This window comes from Peromyscus maniculatus, chromosome 14 (genome assembly GCF_049852395.1).
Source record: "Peromyscus maniculatus bairdii isolate BWxNUB_F1_BW_parent chromosome 14, HU_Pman_BW_mat_3.1, whole genome shotgun sequence".
Classification (NCBI taxonomy): domain Eukaryota; kingdom Metazoa; phylum Chordata; class Mammalia; order Rodentia; family Cricetidae; genus Peromyscus; species Peromyscus maniculatus.
Genome location: NC_134865.1, coordinates 58275052 through 58294273, shown reverse-complemented (window position 1 = coordinate 58294273; position 19222 = coordinate 58275052). Strand labels below are relative to the sequence as shown.

The 19222-nt window shown below is 47.8% G+C and overlaps 1 protein-coding gene across 2 annotated transcripts in view; it reads right to left on the bottom strand.

Annotated features, from left to right (window-relative positions):
- Window positions 1-952: 952 nt before the first annotated feature.
- The window catches only part of Flvcr2 (FLVCR choline and putative heme transporter 2), a 63234-nt gene continuing 44964 nt past the window's right edge, over window positions 953-19222 (bottom strand). Inside the window, exons 4-10 of one of the 2 annotated variants that reach the window (XM_006990326.4) lie at window positions 16757-16824; window positions 14208-14311; window positions 11023-11133; window positions 9703-9808; window positions 9303-9414; window positions 8526-8581; window positions 953-3033 (exon numbers count right to left, since the gene is read on the bottom strand). In XM_006990326.4, coding sequence (XP_006990388.2) covers window positions 2965-3033; window positions 8526-8581; window positions 9303-9414; window positions 9703-9808; window positions 11023-11133; window positions 14208-14311; window positions 16757-16824 — 626 coding nt within the window. In that variant the 3' untranslated portion in view covers window positions 953-2964. The remainder of the gene's footprint in view (window positions 3034-8525; window positions 8582-9302; window positions 9415-9702; window positions 9809-11022; window positions 11134-14207; window positions 14312-16756; window positions 16825-19222) is intronic. The other variant, XM_042260956.2, reaches the window with a different exon arrangement.

Sequence of the window (19222 nt, the reverse complement as noted above, 5' to 3'; positions counted from 1 at the left end):
CCAAATCTCCCTTCCTTCTTCACCTTCAGGATTCTACATCGACAGCTCAACAGTTACGGCCCTCTCCCGTTTTCTTCCCAGTGAAGTAGACTCTTGAGAACAGGAAGAGAAAGTAGAACAAAGCAGCCCAGGAGAAACAGCTGTGAGCTTGTAAAGAAGCAAGGGCAATGTCTCCATGTGAATAGTGCTCCCTGAGCACTAATGATGCTCCCTGAGTGCTGATGATGCTCCCTGAGCACTAATCCCAGCACTCAGGAGGCAGAGCCAGGCGGATCTCTGTGAGTTCGAGGCCAGCCTGGTCTACAGAGCAAGATCCAGGACAAGCTCCAAAGCTAAACAGAGAAACCAGGCCTCGAGGGAAAAAAAAAAAAAAACAGGCTCAGTCCCTTCTCTATGTCTAGTAGAGCATGGTTTACTCCAGATAAGAATTGATAAGAAAGAGTGCCAGAATGTCACCGGCACGGAGCGCATCTCAAAACAAGAAAGATGCAGAAAAAGCGACAGCTGGGAACCTAGTAACAGTGGAAAAGGGCAGGGATGGCAGTCCCCGAGAAGGTCGCCAAGCTGCCAATGCTTGAACTAGGCTGTGGATGCCGGCCAGAGCTAGCTGGTGTGGGTCTGGGGTGATCAAACAAAACACTTCAGCTGCCCTTTGAGGCAGAGCCAAAGACAACACTGGACCTTTCTCTTGGGGAGGAGCACATTCCAGCGTATACACAGGAGGGGGAAAGTCAGGGTCACAGGTTGGCCACTGCGTTGTATCTTCTGTGTAGGCGGTCAGGAACCTTTAAAGGCTGTTAAAAAAAAAAAATCCAACAGGATGTTACACCCTTGTCAACAAAGGACACAGATGTTCTGGCCCCAAGCCCTGCCCCTCACCCCCAGCCGATCCCCCAGACAGTCTCAGAAAAGTGCGATAACCTTGTGGGGACAGTCCAAATGACAAGGCAGACCACTTTGAAAATCTTTATTGCCTTAAAATATCTGGTATTATAAACAGGAAATACAAACTCTGTTTTTTTTTTTAAATAAATGGATTGCGTAAACATGTCCATTTTGAACGGTTGAAGAAAGAACACCTTTCTCTTGACAGAAAGTAAGGCACCCCTCCCTGCCATCCCTAACACTGCCTCAACCCCAGCTTTCCTCCCGTCCGCTGCTCAAGTCTACACACAACATACAAACACGCGTGTGTGTACACACAAGTGGGTCTCCTCTGGCCTGGCACCCCAACCCTGCAGGCAAACCCGCTATTCTGGGACGCTAAGGCCATGGCCAAGGCCAGACGACTGAATGGTCTTGACCAGAGTTGCTCGAGGCACAGGAGAAATTAGTTGCCAGTTTCTCTTGGAGGAGACCTTACAAGAGCCATGAGTATAACCAGCAGACTGGGTGAGGAAGGAGGTCAACTGGGATTGGTTTAGGAGTCCTTTTCAACTTAAAATATCTGGCAGATTTTTGCTAGCAGAGGCAGGAAGAGTGTTTGGTTGTGCAAATCCTGTCCCCGGCACCCACGGGATTATGTTTACCTGAAACAGACAGAATGTCTATTTTAAGAGTCACCTTCTGCCCCGTTCCTCAGAGATAGCCTCGGGTGTCTGAGTACATACAGTAAATGAGACCAACTTTCAATAGAGGTTAGAGCCACGAGCTGCTGCTGGCCTGGTGGCAGCATTTCCCAGTGCCATACCCAGTGAAGACATTCTGAGTGGCCTGGGACACTGGAGTCCCTGGGCAAGCACCTCTTATAGGAAAGCACCTTCCTATCCCAACCCAGGCTACCAACTCAGAGCTACATACACACACACACACACACACACACACACACACACACACACACACTCAAGGTGGCTCCCAGCACTGTTGCACTTAGGCAGGAAGGGGGTGATATTTTGTTTGTGTTCTAATAAAGCTTGCCTGAAGATCAGAGGGCAGAGCCAGCCACTAGTGAACCACAGCAGAGGACAGGCAGTGGTGGCACACACCCTGAATCCCAGCACTTGAGAAGAGGAAGCAGGAAGCTCAGGAGTTCAAGGCCACCCTGGACTACATGAGACTGAATCTGTCCAAAAGAGAAACACAGCCAGGCGGCGGTGGTGGCTCACACCTTTAATCCCAGCACTAGGGAGGTGGAGACAGGAAAATAAAGCGGGTGGAGACAGTCTGAGGATTAGCAGAGACAGAATCTCACCCCTTCGACCTGAGGATTCGGTAGTGATAAGAAGTCTCTAGTGGCTGGCTCCTTTACTGATCTTTCAGCATCTACCCTGATATCTGGCTCCGGGTTTTTATTATTAAGACCAATTAGAATTCGTGCTATGCAGGGAGCCCTCTCCAATCAGTTTCTCCTTCCGGCTACAAGAGAGGTTTTGTCTGGTTTATTGGTGTTTCGTCTGGGCTCTCAGGGAAGAAGGTAGGAAGAGAGACTGCAGTGTTTGGCCAAGGCCAAGAGTCCTGACAGAGCTGCCTCTGTGGAGTGATGGGCTCTGATGGAGGCTGGACCCTGGTGCTTCCTCACCGTGACCCTCAGGCAGAGCACCTTGCCTGTTCTCGGTGAGAACTGGGCTTCATGCGGATAAGTCTTAAGACATTAGAAAAAGTTAATATCCTGAATAAGCTTTCTTAGGATAATTCTGCAAGCATTCTCCATGAGAGAAAGGATAAGAAGGCAAAGGACCAAGCAAGGATGAACTCCGACACCCTTCACCAGCCTCCCCCCACACTAGCCCCAAGACATTAACAGGGAGAGGGGACTAGAATCCAGTCTACATCTGGAGAGAGGTGAGGCTGGCCCCAAGTAAACCATCCGGGTTCTCAGGTAGGGCCCAGTGGGCATAGGCACGGCCTTGCAAGCCACAGATCTTCCAGCTGCTCCCTCTAGAAGCTTCTCCATGAAGATCTAGGTGCTAACAGTGTCTCTGTTCCTGAGTCTCTGCCACCTCTCTCTCTCTGTCTCTGTCTCTCTCAGAGACGAGCCTCGGACACGACCGTGGGGGCCTTGCTGATATTGCTCTCTTCCTCCTCCTGGGCTTTCTAGAAGACAAAGAAAACAGGAAGCCCTGTGATTAGAACACACAGATCTCCTCCACCCTGGCTGAAACAGAATCCCTGTCCATGGCAGATCACTGTGAGTACCAGGGCAAGAAGCTACCCACTGTCTCCCCCCACCACCCCCCCCAGAGAAATAAAAGGCACAAGGGAGGAGCAAGCAGCCCAGCCTGAGTGTACACACACACACACACACACCGCGCCACCGCCACCGCCACCGCCGCCGCCGCCATACACTGACCCCCACCGTTACCACTCATCAGAGAGAACAGAGCCAGCGTCCTGTTCTGACAGCCCCAAACTCCCCTCCCCATGCCATCAACTAGCTGCTCCAGGTTTCAGATTGGCAGCTCCCTCAGACTCTCCAGCCAGCCCCACTGGGAGGTGGCCCCAGGATGAGGGTTATTATAATGTCCATTGAATGGATGCCATCCAGCAATTTTTTTTTTTAAGATTTATTTATTATGTATACAGCATGTATGACTGCAAGCCAGAAGAGGGCACCAGATCTGATTACAGATGGTTGTGAGCCACCATGTAGTTGCTGGGAATTGAACTCAGGACCTCTGGAAGAGCAGTCAGTGCTCTTAACCTCTGAGCTATCTCTCCAGCCCTCCATCCAGCAATTTTAAGACACCCTGCTTGATTGTATAGTTGAACTCAATGGCCGTGCGGTTCTATGCACTCAGAGAGAAAAACACCGTAGAAGCTCTTCGGAGGGAACTAGTCTGGACTTGGCTTCTTTGGGGAAGGCTATGGCATGGAATTCATTCATAGGAAGTCTCCTGGCTCACACTTGTTAAGTGGGTTTGGGATTAAGCATGGCCTAGAAATTCTCCCGTGGGGTCTCTGGTAGGCATTGCCAACTTGGGCATTTGGCCGTCTCCTAATTGGCAAAAGGACCTTGAACGCAGACGGCACTGAAAAGCCAGCCCTGCTCACGGCCCGGTGGAGTGTATGCAGGGCCAAGCTAGAGGCCGATGCCAGCTCAACAAATAGAGCTTTTGTCCCCAGGAATTGCCTGGGTCCCATCCATGGCGAGGGCCACAGCCGTAGTAACCCAGCCCTCTGATTCTGGGTCTCGCAGGCCTTTGGGCACCAGGCCTGCCTCAGCCATTGGTAACCTTCATTCAGACAACTCCCAGCTGACCTGGTCACTCTCCGCATTTGACACACACAATGTGTCTCCACATGCCTGTCTCCTCTCAAGCTACCACCTCAAAACTGCCATTAAAAAATAGGTTAGGAGTAGGGAGGCACATCTACATTCCAGGTGCCGGAAGAAAAAAATGGGCACCCAAGGTTTCACAGTCAAGGTGGAGTCATTCTCTCTGTCCTTAAGTTCTCTCGTTACCTAAACAGTGCATCTCACTGATGTATACAAAGGGCAGCTGCAGCTAGACCCGATGCATACCCTGTCCTCCCTGACAATGTGTTTGTCTCCAAGTCTCTGAGTTACACTGACTGCCTTGGGGGTGTGTAACGATCAGGGCTCCAGACAAAGGGTGCACTGGCCACTGTAGCTTCCTTCTTGTCAGCCCCAGCATACCTCTGACCTCCCCTTAACCCTAAGTAGCTCTAGATGCCAGTGAGGACCAGAATACAAGGATACTACATAAGCGAGCCCCATTCCAGGAACTTAAGGCACCTAGGCCCATTCAGCGCTGCTTCCCAGTATTCTATCCTCAAGGAGACTGGGCCAACAACTCCACTTGATTGACAAACTGGGTCAATGCACAAGGATTTGCCTCCACCAAGAGTGAAGTTTTATAACAACTGAAAATGTAAACAAGATGGAAATACGCATGTCTGCAGATGGGAGGCATAGAGTGTAACTGATGATGGAGTTTATCTTTTTAAAAAAGTGTGTGTGTGTGTGTGTGTGTGTGTGTGAGAGAGAGAGAGAGAGAGAGAGAGAGAGAGAGAGAGAGAGAGAGAGAGAGAGAGAGAGAGAGAAGGGCTGGAGAGATGGCTCAGAGGTTAAGAGCGCCGACTGTTCTTCCAGAGGTCCTGAGTTCAATCCCCAGCACCCACATGGTGGCTCACAACCATCTGTAATGAGATCTGGCGCCCTCTTCTGTACACATAATAAATAAATAAATCTTTAAAAAAAAAAAAAAAAGAGTTATGTCCATAGTGTATGAGAGTATGTTCAAGTGAGTGGGGCCTCAAGAGGGCATCAGATCCCCTGAAGCTGGAGTTACAGAACCTAGTAGGCTGCCTGATATGGATGCTGGGAATTAAACTCGGGCCTTCTGTGTGAACAATGCATACTCTTAACTGAAGAGTGATCTCTTTAGCCCCTACGTATATTAAGCAAACATACAGACTAGAAAATGAGATACATATGTGTCCATAGGTTATAGCACTGGTAAATGAACTGGGGACACAATATGATCAGATATTTATAGTATTGATATTTAATACATATTAATATGTAAATATCTTTTATTTATATCTCGTTTGCCTTTATCTTCCAACTTAAACACAGCAAAAACTCATGTCACATGACACAAAAATCACAGTCCCAATTAAAAATTTTTCACCAAAAGTCTTTTTTACTGCAGACACCTTATCATATCCTTATTGGCCAAAGTATCCTAAATCCTCGTGTCTCCTTAAATACAGCACAGTGAAAGCCCATGTCCTCAGGGGCCTTTGCTCTTCACACAGGTCTAGATAACATCATTCCTATCCCCAGGCTTTCTCCCGGTAAACACTCTATTATAGGGCCCTCCCCTTTCGATCTGCTCCCTGCCAACTCCAGAATGTGGTATCAGAAGCCAAACAGTAAAGAACTAAAGATTCTCACTTGTTAGACGGCACACAGCCTTGAATGCCCATAGCACTGCAGGACAGCTGATCCATTGTTTCAGGAAATACTGTATACTTAGCACAGCAACCCAGCTTCCATATTAATCCGTATAGTATTTATTATAATGTAGGCGGCACAGAGGTCCCTGTGCTCACAGATAAGGACTAAGGGAACCGGAAATGTTAAACACACAGGGCTGTCCCTCCAAATTACCCAATCCACCCAGAAGGCTGGGAGTGGGTGTGGTTCATAGCCTGGTGACCTTTGTGACCACACTGAATCCTCCCCAAACCCTTATCATAAGCTCATTTTTCTCAGTCAGTTTATAGCCCATCTTTATGGAAAGTGTCACATGTACTTTATGAAGAGTTTCGTGTGATCACCTCTGATCTTTATTTAGCTCACTGTGTTCCTGGAGGAGATTTATGTGTGCTTTGTTATACACACAGGATTGAGTTCTTTACTGCCAGGGAACTTTTCACCAAATTGTGCTTAAATAAACCTAAAATAAACTCCTCAGGGTCACACACACTCCCCAATGCTTGTTAGTCATGTTGAACCAAAGTGCCTGCCTTCCTCCCTAAGGTCATTTACTCTGCCTGCTGTGGTGGCCTGGTGGTTGCAGAGAGCCCTGAGTAATAATAATATTAACACCACACTCAAACCAAGCGAGTTAACCAGCCACTAATTATAATACTGCTTATAACAATCAAAAATACTTTTAAGGTCCGAACAGAAAACTGTTAAACAAATCAAAGATTACTCATGTAAAAGAACAGTGTAAAGTCGTTAAAAGTAATTGTAGAAGACCAGGAGCCTTGGAGTGTGGCAATAATTAGAATAGAGTCTATTGGAGGAGGAGGAAGAAGAGGAGGAATGGAAGGAACGGAGGGAGGGAGGGAGGGAGGGAGGAAAGGGAAGGGTAGAAAAGAGAAGGGGAGGAAGAGAGGGAGGGAGAGAGGGAGGGAGGGAGGGAGGGAGGGAAAAAGCCAGGTATGGTGGCTCATGCCTGTATTCACAGCACTCAGGAGGCTAAAGCAGGAGTATCACCCTGAATTTGAAGCCAGCCTGGGCTACACGGTAAGTTCTAGACCAGCCATAGAAATAATAAGAACATGTCTAAAAACAAACAAACAAAACAAACAAAAACCAAGACAGAGACGGCTGGTTCAATGGCTAAAGCATCCTCTAGATAAGCATCAGGGCATGAGTTCATATCCCTAGAACCCACTCAAAGGTTGGGTGGCCATGGTGACCTGCTTGTAACTCTAGCACTCAGAAGGTGGAGACAGGAATCCCCAGAATAATCTGGCTAGCCAAACTAGCTGTATCTATGAGCAATGGGTTCAGCTAGAGATTCTGCCTCAGTGTAGAAGGTAGAAGATGACCAAGGAAAATTCTTAATGCCAACCTTAGGCCTCCTCATGCAGGCACATAACCACCCCACACATGAAGCATGCATACACATGAAAAAGACAAAGTGTGTATGTACACATATCCACTGCGTGGACATGCGTAAATGGTAAATACTGTGTTTCTAGGTGATAGAATCACAGCATGATTTTAAGACTCTTGTATATTTGCTGTGCTTTTTTTTTCAGTTTTTCTACAAAGGATATGTCTATAGTGAGTTTAGTGTGTGTGTGTGTGTGTGTGTGTGATATGTGAATGTGTGTGTATGTAAAAAATATCTTACTTTGATTCCTCACACTTGCAATACCTTTCATCTTCACTTGAATCTGCCTCCCCAATGTGATGCTGGGGACTGAACTTGAGGCTTTGCGGATGCTAAGTAAGCACTCTGCCACTGAGGCCCCACTTAGACTTAAACCTAGCATTTTGGTTAAAGTGCTTTCCAGCTGACTGGGGGAGTGGAAAATACTCTTCTGTTCTAGAACATACTGCTGGCCTCACCCTCCTCTTTCACTGCCACCAGCTCCTCCTTCTTGACTTGTCCTTTTAGAACTTTCTGGCAACCTGTTGGCTCCATCCCCAGAACTCTGCCTAAGAGACTGTCACCACCACTGTCACAGAGTGATCAATCCAGGAGCCTGTGTTCCCTTGCTAGTCACTGACTCCAGTTGATAATAGTGAAACCAAGGACCCAAGACCTGGCTCAGAACCACAGGAGTAGATGCTGTTTAGCAGTTTCTGACGGCAATGATAATACTCTGGGGAACGTAACAAGGAGATGGGGGAGGGGGGGGCGCTGGTTGAAAGTCAAAGGGGGTGGAGAAACAGCTCGGTGGTTAAGAGCACTGGCTGCTCTGATAGAGGACCCAGGTTTGGTTCCCAGCACCCACATGGTGGCTCAGAACTACCTGCGACTCCAGCTCCAAGGGACATGATGCCATCTCCTGAGCTCTAGGCACGCACATGGTTCACATATGTACAAGCAGGCAAACACTCATACACATAAATAAAAATAAATCTTTCAAAGAATTGAGAAAAGAAGATGGAAGAAGATTCCAAGAAAGAGGAACAATACTGGACACCCATGAGGAAATTCTTCGGATGCCAAGTTTATAAGAGGTGAGCTGGTCTCACAGACGCCACAAACATCAGTTTCTCTGAGAGCTGGTAGGGCCCCATCTCTGTTACCGCATCCTTATCAAAGGCTTAGGACCCAGAGCCTATCCCTGCCAAGCCCCCACACACTCACAGTCTCAGGAACATCCTTGTTTGCCCTCTGTCTCCGAAGATCCGCCTTAATGAAAGCTGAGGTCAAAAAAGAAGGGAGTCAAAGCAAAGCAGAGTTATCAAGCAAACCCACTGGGCAAGTTCAGACAACACAAGGGACCCTCATTTTCCTGATCACAGCTATCTCGATCCCACTTCAGACCCGGATGGAGCTGGCATCATCACTCATCTTGAAAAAGTCCCAGGTTGGGGCTGGAGAGATGGCTCAGCAGCTAAGTGCACCTACTGCTCTTCCGGGGGAGCCAGGTTCAATTCCCAGCACCCACATGGCAGCCAACAAACTATCTGTAACCCTCACATAGCCATACATGCAGGCAAAACACCAATGCACATAAAATAAAAATAAATAAATTAAAAAAAAAAAGTCCCAGGTCACTGCCGTCCTTGAAAGGCAAAAGCCAGTTAATGATGCTGGCATTCACTTAAGAGTCTCTTAAAAGGAACATTCCCCATGCTGTGCTAACCGCCACCAGCAAATCCCCACTGTACAAATCAGGATCCAAGGCCTCCAGAGCCTAGTCCACTGGTACAAGCTGTGGAAGTCAACATCAAACATGGGCCTTCTGATGCCAAAAGCCACTCACCCATGCACACAGATATCCCAAATGGAGAGCCATCAAGCCCTCCCATCTGTCCCCCATGTGTGTGCTCCCCACTGTCATCGTCAGGCAAGACACAGGAAATTGCCGATATCCCGTATGTAGTCTGAACCTTATCTTGCTCTCAGGCCTCCACTCACCCGTGAGAGCTGATCCGAGGGCAAGGAACACGCACAGGAAGATGTTCCCAGGCTTGGTTCCGTAGTTGTCAATAATCTGGCCTTGGGAGATGGTGAAGATGATCCCAAACACCTGGAGGAACATACAGAGCACAGGAAACAAGGGCTTAATCGACGAGGGCCTTGGGAAGGATTAAGGTGACGTACTGAGCAGGGCGGTGGTAGCACAAAAGTCTTCCACCCCAGCACTCGGGAGGCAGAGGCAGGTGGATCTCTGAGTTCGAGGCCAGCCTGGTCTACAGAGTGAGTTCCAGGACAACCAGGGCTACACAGAGAAACCCTGTCTTGAAAAAACAACAACAGATGCCACACTGTAAGGCAAGCACAGCCAAGAGGGGACCAAGAGAAAACAGGGTCCTACCTGTGCTGACACGTTGAGGAGGCCAGATGACATGCCTTCGGACTCTGGGTACGTGAGCTCCACAGCAAACTCAAACCCCAGGGGTAGATAGCCAGTCATGAAGAAGCTGAAGTCCAGACCAGAGAACAAGACCATGGAGAATCTCCAGAACAAGATGGGGAGCCCACCTTTCCCCTGAGACCCTGCTTTTCTCTTCCCGTCAGGTTAGCGATCCATCCATCTACCGAAAGGGGGAGATCTCTGCAGACATCTAGGCCTCGTGCTCAGTGGGTCTCTAATGTCTTCCATGCTCTTCCCAGGCCAGCCATGACACGTTAGCATTTATGGAAGGGGCAAGAGTACCTGTGTGGTTCACTTTCAGCTGAGAATATGTGGTCTAGGTCCGCAGGCCCTGAGTTAGACGGGGAAGTCCCTGGACTTTGGGCTACATCGCCATGGATCTCTGGGGCCTGAAAGGAGTTTGGCGTTCTCCTTATTTCCTCCCCAGTAGGAGGCAGCTGAGAAGGACGGAGAGTCAGATATCTCTCCCACAGCTCGTATGGCCTGAAGGAAAATAGCTGGGAGGTGGAGCCCAGAAATGTCCCTGCAAAAGGCCCGCGGCTCTGTGCATTCTCTCAGCTAATGTGTCTGAAAATGCTAGTTCTAACTCCGTCTACCTGCACCAGGCTTCCTTGTGTCTTCCTACCATGGCCTATCTCATTCCTTCTAACTCCCTACAAAGTTGGCCACACTTACCTTAATTTTCAGATGAGGAGACGTAAGCTTAGCATTAGGTGGCATGCATGTGCTCTAACAACAGTTGGTAGCAGAACTGAGCCCTGCACCAGGAGTCACTGAACATTCCCCAGCATCCCAGATGTCTTGAAGGGCATAGTCCATGCTTCATTCCATCCCACAGGACAGCCCAGCTCCCTGAGGTGACTCAGTTTTTTTTGTTTGTTTTTTTGTGGTTTTGTTTTGTTTTGTTTTTGTTTTTGTTTTTTGGGTTTTTTTGTTTGTTTGGTTGGTTTTTTTTTTTTAGATAGTCTCTCTACATAGCCCTAGCTATGTAGGGAACTAGAACTCACTCTGTAGACCAGGCTGGCCTCAGACTCACAGAGATCCCTCTGCCTCTGCCTCCTGAGTGCTGGCATTCAAGGCATGCGCCACTCCACCTGGCCTATGCCTTAAGTATGAACAAGACCCCTCAGCACCATTTCCACATCTCCTGAGGCCAATGAGGAGGCAGCTGAGGGGACACCCACTGCATCTTAGGCTACTGGCCACTCCAGGAGCCAGGGGATGTGTTTTGCAATTAAACAGGTCAGACATGAAACTTACCCCAGGGTGCCAGCAGTGATGAATACCACCCATAAACGATTGAGGTTTAAGGTGAACGTGTACACCACCATGCCCACCAGGGTCATGATATACACTACCAGGGTTGTCTGCCTGTGGATAGATGCAAAGAAGTTGAGTCATGTATCCTACTTTAACAGCGCCCATCGTTAATCTGTTCATTCCACAAGGATCTACTGAACATCTGCTCTCTTACCGGCTCTCTGCAGCCTGCTGGCACATCTGCTTTCACAAAAAAGTGTCTCCGTGTAGGTGAGGAACACTAATCTAACAGTTATTCATTTACAATATATAATCACACCACGATCAAAGTTACAAAGAATAAGACTAGCTGGATGCATGCTTTGCATGCTCTCTCCACAAGCCTAACGTGCTGTGTCCCATCCATGGGCAAGAACAGGACAGCCCTGTCCTTCTTCTGTCCCCCACCAAGAAAAAAAAAAAAAAGGAGGTGGGGTGGATGACAAGACAAACATCAGCTGTAGTCAAGGTGGTGATGGTCAAGCCTACCTCAAAGCTTTCAATGTTGCTTGCTACGTATGAAGTCCCAAACCCCCAGAGCAATGCTGGGCAGTAGCCTGGCTTGCCTACTCCCTCTGGTAAAGTTCTTCCTGTGGCCCTTTGCACAGCTTTTCCTGTTGAACCTTTTGAATCTGAACTACTCTGCTCCAGACAATGGAGCTGAAAGAGAATGTTCTCTAAGCCCGAGCTAAGAGCTTGACCCCAAAGCCAAAGGGAGAAGCCACCGCCTACTCCCCATGGCCTTTCTCTTTGTGCTGGGTCTGAAGTCAGGCTTGCCTCTCCCATGCTCCTCCACACCCTCCCTTCACAGTGTTGGCCACCCAGAAATCTTATGGCCCTGATTCCTGCAAACAGACCTGCATTCTGCTCCCTGTACCACTTCCTGTAGGATGCTGCCTCAGCACACCCCTCTGCCCTGCACCAGGACTCAGATGTGACCCCTCAAAACCTTTACACATCATCTCTGAAGCCAGTAACACAGTGGGACACCAGCAAGCACACTATAATATATGAAACTAATAATTTTATTGGAGTTCAGATTCTGTTACATACTTTTTACATGGTTTGAAATCAACCCTGCAAAGAAATCTCTGGCAACCCCTAATCTTGCCAATGAAGAAACGGAGGTTCATTTTATTTAAAATCACTAGTGGGCTGAGTAAATGCACAAGGTAGGATCTGCCCCTGAACTGAGTTTGAAATGTTGGCACTATCTCAAGCTGCACACCGGAATAATAATCTACTACGCAGGTGCATTGGGGGGAGAGGTCAAAGCCATAGCCTCTATGTTACGGGAGTTCCTGCACAACGCCTCTGGAAGATGCTATCCTCACCAGGTTCTGAGAAGGAGGGATCTCCTCCTTCCACCCCATCCACTCCCTCTATTCCCACCACCCTCAGAAAGCATGCTCATGAACATGTTCATTCTCAGTGATTCTATTCATCAGATAATTTTAAAAAAATATATTTTACTGTGTTTGGTAAGCCACAACCCCACCTTCATACAGTGGCTACTTAAAAAAGCAAAACAAAACTATGTCCCAGTCCCAGCCTGAGATAAACAGACCTCAACGCCCAGTTTCCAGCCTCTCACCGAGGGCAGACAAATCCAGGGCTTTGGGGAGGAAGAGATTGACAGCTGGCTTTGGACACTGAGTGACACTAAGAACTGGCTATATCCCGCTCCTGAAGAGGGCAGAGCAAGAGCCTCCCCAGGCCTTCACTGCATTTTCTAATTCCTCTAAGTCCTCTCTGGCTGCCCACGACCCTGCCAAGCCAGCATTCCAACCCCTCCCTTTTCCTGCTGCCAGCCGGCCCTGGAAGAAGGGACACTGCTGTCCTCTTGCCCGGGGGGTGGCCAGCCTTCAGTGCTTTTGTATCTGGCTGAAAAAAAGCAACTAACGGAGTTGTTATAATACGGAGACAGAGAGGCAGCCAAGCTTCACCAGCAATAATTACGCCGCTGCCACCGAGCCAGGCTCCTCGTTGTAGTAAGCCAGGAAGCCACATCTCCGGGAGCAGCCTCAGCTGGCCTTTGACTAGGCCAGCCAAAGGGAGACTTGACCTGCCCGGAGGCTCACAGAAGTGGGTCTGTGTGGCAGAAAACAGGTCTACCACTGTCTGTTGCCTCCAGACACTGGGAACTTTGGAGGTTTCGACAAAGCAGCCTGGAGCGCTGCCTACCCCAGGGCAGGAGCATCCTGGCAGCTGCCCCACGGCTAGTGTTTACTGAACACCCTCTGGGGGAGGAGCGCAGCCCATGCAGAGTCACAACCAGAAGGGGAGGACAGGACCGGCAATGTAGCTCCGCACTCGATTACTTGCCTAGCATCCACAGGCCCTGAGTTCGACTCTCAACTGGCTATGAACTGATGCCCACTGAATCCCAGAAGTCCTCCTGTCTACCTCGTGGCCTGAGATTACAAGCACCTGTCACCATGCATGTCATTTATGTGCATCCTGGGGTGCAGACTCAGGCTCTCATGTTTACATGGCAAGCACTTTATCAACGGAGCCACCTCGCCCACCCCCAGCTTGCATCTCACAAGGCAGACCCTTCTACTACATGGGCATCTGCAGAGCAGGGGGTGAGGATTCTGTGTTTATAGGCCAGGATTAGGCTGGCATATACTGAAACCTTTTACGATCACTCGGGCTCTTCAGAGTGTCCTGGATAGTCAGGTTCAAGGCACATCACAATATTTGCAAACAAGATTTAAAAAACAATTGTAAGATAAGATGCTCTGCAAACTAGAACAAAAGGCAGAAAGCTCAGTTAGGCCGGGGCAGCCAAGGGCATGGACAGTGGCAGTGCCTGCTTTTCACTCTTCGGGGTTTCCACAAGCTCCCAACTGCTGAGGTCTCCTTTCCACATTTATTTCCACTTCTTCCCACGAGGCTTTAGGCAGATGGCCTGGGAAGAAGGACTACGCTAGCCTTCGTGTCCACTCTTCCTAGTCCCTGCCAAGACCCCGCAGAGTGAGTGCTGAGTTCCACTTTGTAAATGAGGAACGAGACACGCAGAAAGTAAAAACTTACATCCCTCCGCTTGACTGCTCACACCTCTGGCTGCCGCCCCGCCCCAAAGCTATGTTCCTAAGAAGTGTGTCATTTCCCTGGTTCTTGATCCAAAAAGAGTCACTCACTTGTAGGTTTTGGACTTATCCAGCCAGATGCCTGAGATCATAGCTCCAAACATCCCTGCGATGACGATAGTCAGGCCAATTCGTCCAGCGTTCACTTCTTCACCCTAGGGAAACCACAGAGACCACCCCGTGGGATCCATTACAGCTAGTATTCTGCAAATACCAGGCTCAGACAACAACCTGGAGAAAATTCTAGAATAGTTCCTCTTCCCCACAATAATACCCCAGCTGTGTATTTATGACCCTGTATGCTGGGGTGAGTCAGATATATTATTTGCTTATTTTTTTTTTTTTAAGATAAGGTCTTACTATGTAGCCCTGTCCGGACCGAAACTTGGTATGTAGACCAGGCTGGCCTTGAACTCACAGAGATCTACCTATCTCTGCCTCCAAACTGCTAGGATTAAAGGGGTACACCACCATGCTCAGCCCCAATATTTTAAAATTAATCCTTACAGCATTCAATCTTATATATCATTGTTCACATCTTATAGATAGGAAAATATACTAGAACACACATATTTATTTCATTCTTCTATTTTTCAAGTGGGTCTAACTGTGGCCATGCATCTAAGGATGGCTATGAATGTGGCCTGACACATTTGTAGATAACAATGTAATTTTTAATGTCAAAACGTGTTGGGCACTCCTGTTGACATTATTATTTAATTCTCATAATCCCCACCATATGGTTAGGAGTCAGTTTGTACCCATTTGATGATGTGAAACTGAGGCACAGTGAGATTAACCTGCTAGCCCAAGGTCACAGGCATATGTTGTTAAAGACAGAGCTAGGACATGACCTTAGAACCAGCTCTGAAAACAGGAACATCAAACAATGGTGGCTTCTGTCCCTGCAAGCGTGACACCTATGGCCTTGGTGCTCCTGACACTGACACTCAGTATCGCTTTCCTGATATCCAGCCTTACTAGTTCTGGAAACATTGTTCTAAAGTGTTTTAATTGTTCCAGGACAGCCAGGTCTACATAGAGAGACCTTGTCAATAATAATAGTAAAAGAAGAAGAAGAGGAGGAGAGAAGGAGGAAGAGGAGAAGAAGAGGAAGAAGAATCAGGAGGAGGAGGGATAGAAGGAAGAAGAGGAGGAGGAGGAAGAGAAGGAAGAAGAAGAAGAGGGGGAGGAGGAAGAGAAGGAAGAAGAAGAGGGGGAGGAGGAAGAGAAGGAAGAAGAGGAGGAGGAAGAGAAGGAAGAAGAGGAGGAGGAAGAGAAGGAAGAAGAGGAGGAAGAGGAAGAAGAAGAGGGGGAGGAGGAAGAGAAGGAAGAAGAGGAGGAAGAGAAGGAAGAAGAGGAGGAGGAGGAGAAAGAGAAGGAAGAAGAGGAGGAGGAAGAAAAGGAAGAAGAAGAGGAGGAGGAAGAGGAAGAAGAAGAGGAGGAGGAAGAGAAGGAAGAAGAAGGAGGAGGAGGCAGAGGAAGAGGAGGAGGAGAAGAGGAGGAGAAGGAAATTAATAGGAAATAAGATGAAGGGGCTGGAAAGATGACTCAGCAGTTAGGAGCTGGGAGGAGCCGGCTGCTCTCCCTAAAGCCAGCCAAGTTCAGTTCCCAGCACCCACGTGGCAGCTCACAAGTCTGTAATGCCAGTCTCAGGGGGATGTAGTGCCCTCTTCTGGTCTCCATGGACATTAGATACATGCAGGATGCACTGACATTCATGCAAGCAAAATAGCCATACACATAAAAATAAATAAAAATTTGCCGGGCGCTGGTGGTGCACACCTTTAATCCCAGCACTTGGGAGGCCACCCTGTGCTTTCTGAGTACTGAACCCAGGTCCCCTGGAAGAGTAGCTAGTGCTCTGATGCACTGACTGAGGTATCTCTCCAGCCCTTATTCTCTAGTGTTAAAAAAATAATCTTACAAGAGGTAATTGTAGCTGGGTGTGGTGATATACACCTTTAATCTCAGTACTTGGGAGGCAGAGGCAGGCAGATCTCTGTGAGTTTTAGGCCAGCCAAGGCTGTATAATGGAACCCTGTCTCAAAAAAAAGAAAAGAAAAAGAAAAAGAAAAAGAAAAAGAAAAAGAAAGAAAGAAAGAAAGAAAGAAAGAAAGAAAGAAAGAAAGAAAGAAAGAAAGAAAGAAAGAAAGAAAGAAAAGAAAAGAGCTGGAAGGTGGTGGCAGACATCTTTTATCCCAGCACTCAGGAGGCAGAGGCGGCAGATCTCTATGAGTTCAAGTCTAGCCTGTCCTGAGTTCCAGGACAGCCGGGGCTACACAGCCGTCTTGAAAAAAGAAAAAGGTAATTATACGTCTTTTGCAGGAAAGAGAGAGGTCCAAGATGATAACAAGCTTGTCATATTCATGCTATGACATAGGTTAATACCATCAATACTTAAATTGAGATCTAGGCCATCTCCCTCCAAATCCTATAAGCACACCACCATAGGAGGCCAACTAGAACTAATTAGACCCAAGAGTGACAGATCTCCAGCCTTTGAAGAGACAGGTTTGCAAGCTTAGTATCTCCCTGCCCAGCATGCCTGCCCTGCCCAGCATGCCTGCCCTGCCCAGCATGCCTGGGATCTGCCTTACCGGGAAGTGCAATATCACCATGCGATTCAGCAGAGTGGATAAGGCATAAAAAGCACCAGCATTCAGACCTGAAGAAGGCAGGGTGAAACACATTAGGATCTGTCGTTTCTCAGACCATAGACTGACATCTTCCTCCTCCCCACATCCCTTAGAGGGGTCAGAAGAAATCTTCATCCCTACTTCCACCCTGCATGGTGTCCTCAGAGCAGAAAAATTCAAGGAAATGTGAGGGACTTTCTAGTTCTTCTGAAAGAAACACTTGAAAACAATTCAAATTAACCATTGTAGCCCCCCCCCCCCACACACACACACCATTACACCATGCTCCCTTTAGCCTGCCCTGGAAATGACTGTGCAGGACCACTCCAGGTCAGAACCATCTATGTTCCTCCTTCCAGTTTTATCTAGACCTATGGGGTTCAAAGAAGCAGTGGACACCCTCCATTCCCCCCCCCCCATGACCCTATTCCCTCTCTGATCACCCAGACTAGGAGGCCTGACACCACTCCACCGGCTGGCTGTTTCTCTCATCTCTCTTCTCCTCCACTTCTCGGTTCAGGGTCATACAGAGCCACTATGTGAAACTGAACTACACCTGAATGAGCAGTTAGGTGATCTCCTACTTCATCAGTTCCTTCAACAAATAATGAGTACCTGGAAATTGCTGGTAGAAATAGAGAATCGGAGACTGGGAGATGGCTCAGTTGTTGTGTAAAGTTTGTGCCACTCAGGCATGAAGACCTGAGTTTGGATCCCTAGTATACATGCAAAAGAGTCTGGATCCCTAGTATACATGCAAAGAGTCTGGATTCCTAGTATATATGCAAAGACTCTGGATCCCTAGTATATATGCAAAGACTCTGGATCCCTAGCATACATTCAAAGAGTCTGGATCCCTAGTATACAGGCAGAGTCTGCATCCCTAGCATACATGCAAAGAGTCTGGATCCCTACTATACATTCAAAGACTTTGGATCCCTAGTATACATGCAAAGAGTCTGGATCCCTAATATACATGCAAAGAGCCAGGCATGGGCTCTGGAGTCTAAAACCCCAGTGCTTTGGGGAAGGGAAGAGACAAATAGATCCTGGACTCACTAGCCAGCCAGCCTAGCAAAACTGATGAGATCCAGGTTTCATTGAGAGACTCTGCTTCAAAAAAAAAATGTGAGTTGGGAGTGAGAAGGAATGGGGAACATTACCAGGCGTTGTGGAGGAGGCAGTAGATAGTATGATCAAGATGTATAAATATATGAACTTTTCAAAGAATAAATAAAAATACTTTTTAAAAAGGTAGACAGTAACAAGAAGACATCTAATATTGATTCTGGCCTCTATGCATTGTATATATGCACACACCTACATGAACACATTCATATGTGTTTATAAACATATACACAAAGGAAGGAAGGAAAAAAGGAAGGAAGGAAGGAAGGAAGGAAGGAAGGAAGGAAGGAAGGAAGGAACATAATAAGGTGATTTGCCCAAAGCTACACAATCAGTCAGTGACTATGCTGAGATTGGAACTGGCCTGCAGGAGAAAGGGCCTCCTGGCTTTCCTTCAAGGATGAGGATGATGATGATGACGACGACGACGACAGTACCACACACATAGGTACTATCCCTGTTCTAAGGACCTTATGATCTTCATAACTTCCCTAGAAGTTAGTGTTAGCATACCCATTTTACAGATGAGGAAAATGCACACAGTTAAAAAGCAAACCCCAAACTGGGTGAGGTAGTACAGACTGCTAATCATATCCCACACAGTCTCAGCATTTCAGAGACGGAGGCAGGAGGATTTGAGTAAGAAGCCAGCTTGGGCAAGGTCCTCTTTTGTTAAAAGAAGAAGCACAAATATCAGGGTCTTCTTTTTTTTTTTTCTTTAACTACATATTGAAGCTCACAAGACCACCACAGGCACACTTCACGTTCTGTTTGTGGAGAAGGGTATAAGACAGGACACACAGCTCTCAGCAGGATGTCCTTGGGAGTTCATCTTCAGTGGAACCAGTCCACAGAGCCTTAGATCACAGAAGCATCTAGATGCTGCTTCTCTTTGGGCCTCAAGGTTTTGGCTAAGGAACAATGAAAGTTAAGTACAAGAATCACCCTCTGGCACCTCCCAGGAACACAACTCTCTAGCCCTAGTTTCCAAGGTCCCCATACAGGATGGATCAGTGAAAAGAGTCGCCGTACTCAAGAACACACTGAGTAGCCTGGGACCAGATATGACTAGGTCTCTCTGTCCATTTTTAATCACAGGCCATTTTCATCATCAGCAAGGGTCGACATTCTTCCTATATCAGGTTCCCCGGAGGACATGATACAAAGTGAAGGTCAGATTCTCATGCAAAATAGATAAGAATTTTCATCCCCACTCCTGCAAAGCACACAGGCATTAAGGGGTAAAGCTGGGTCTGGATTCACTGCTGGTGTCTCCAGAGCCCTTGGCTTTAATCATCA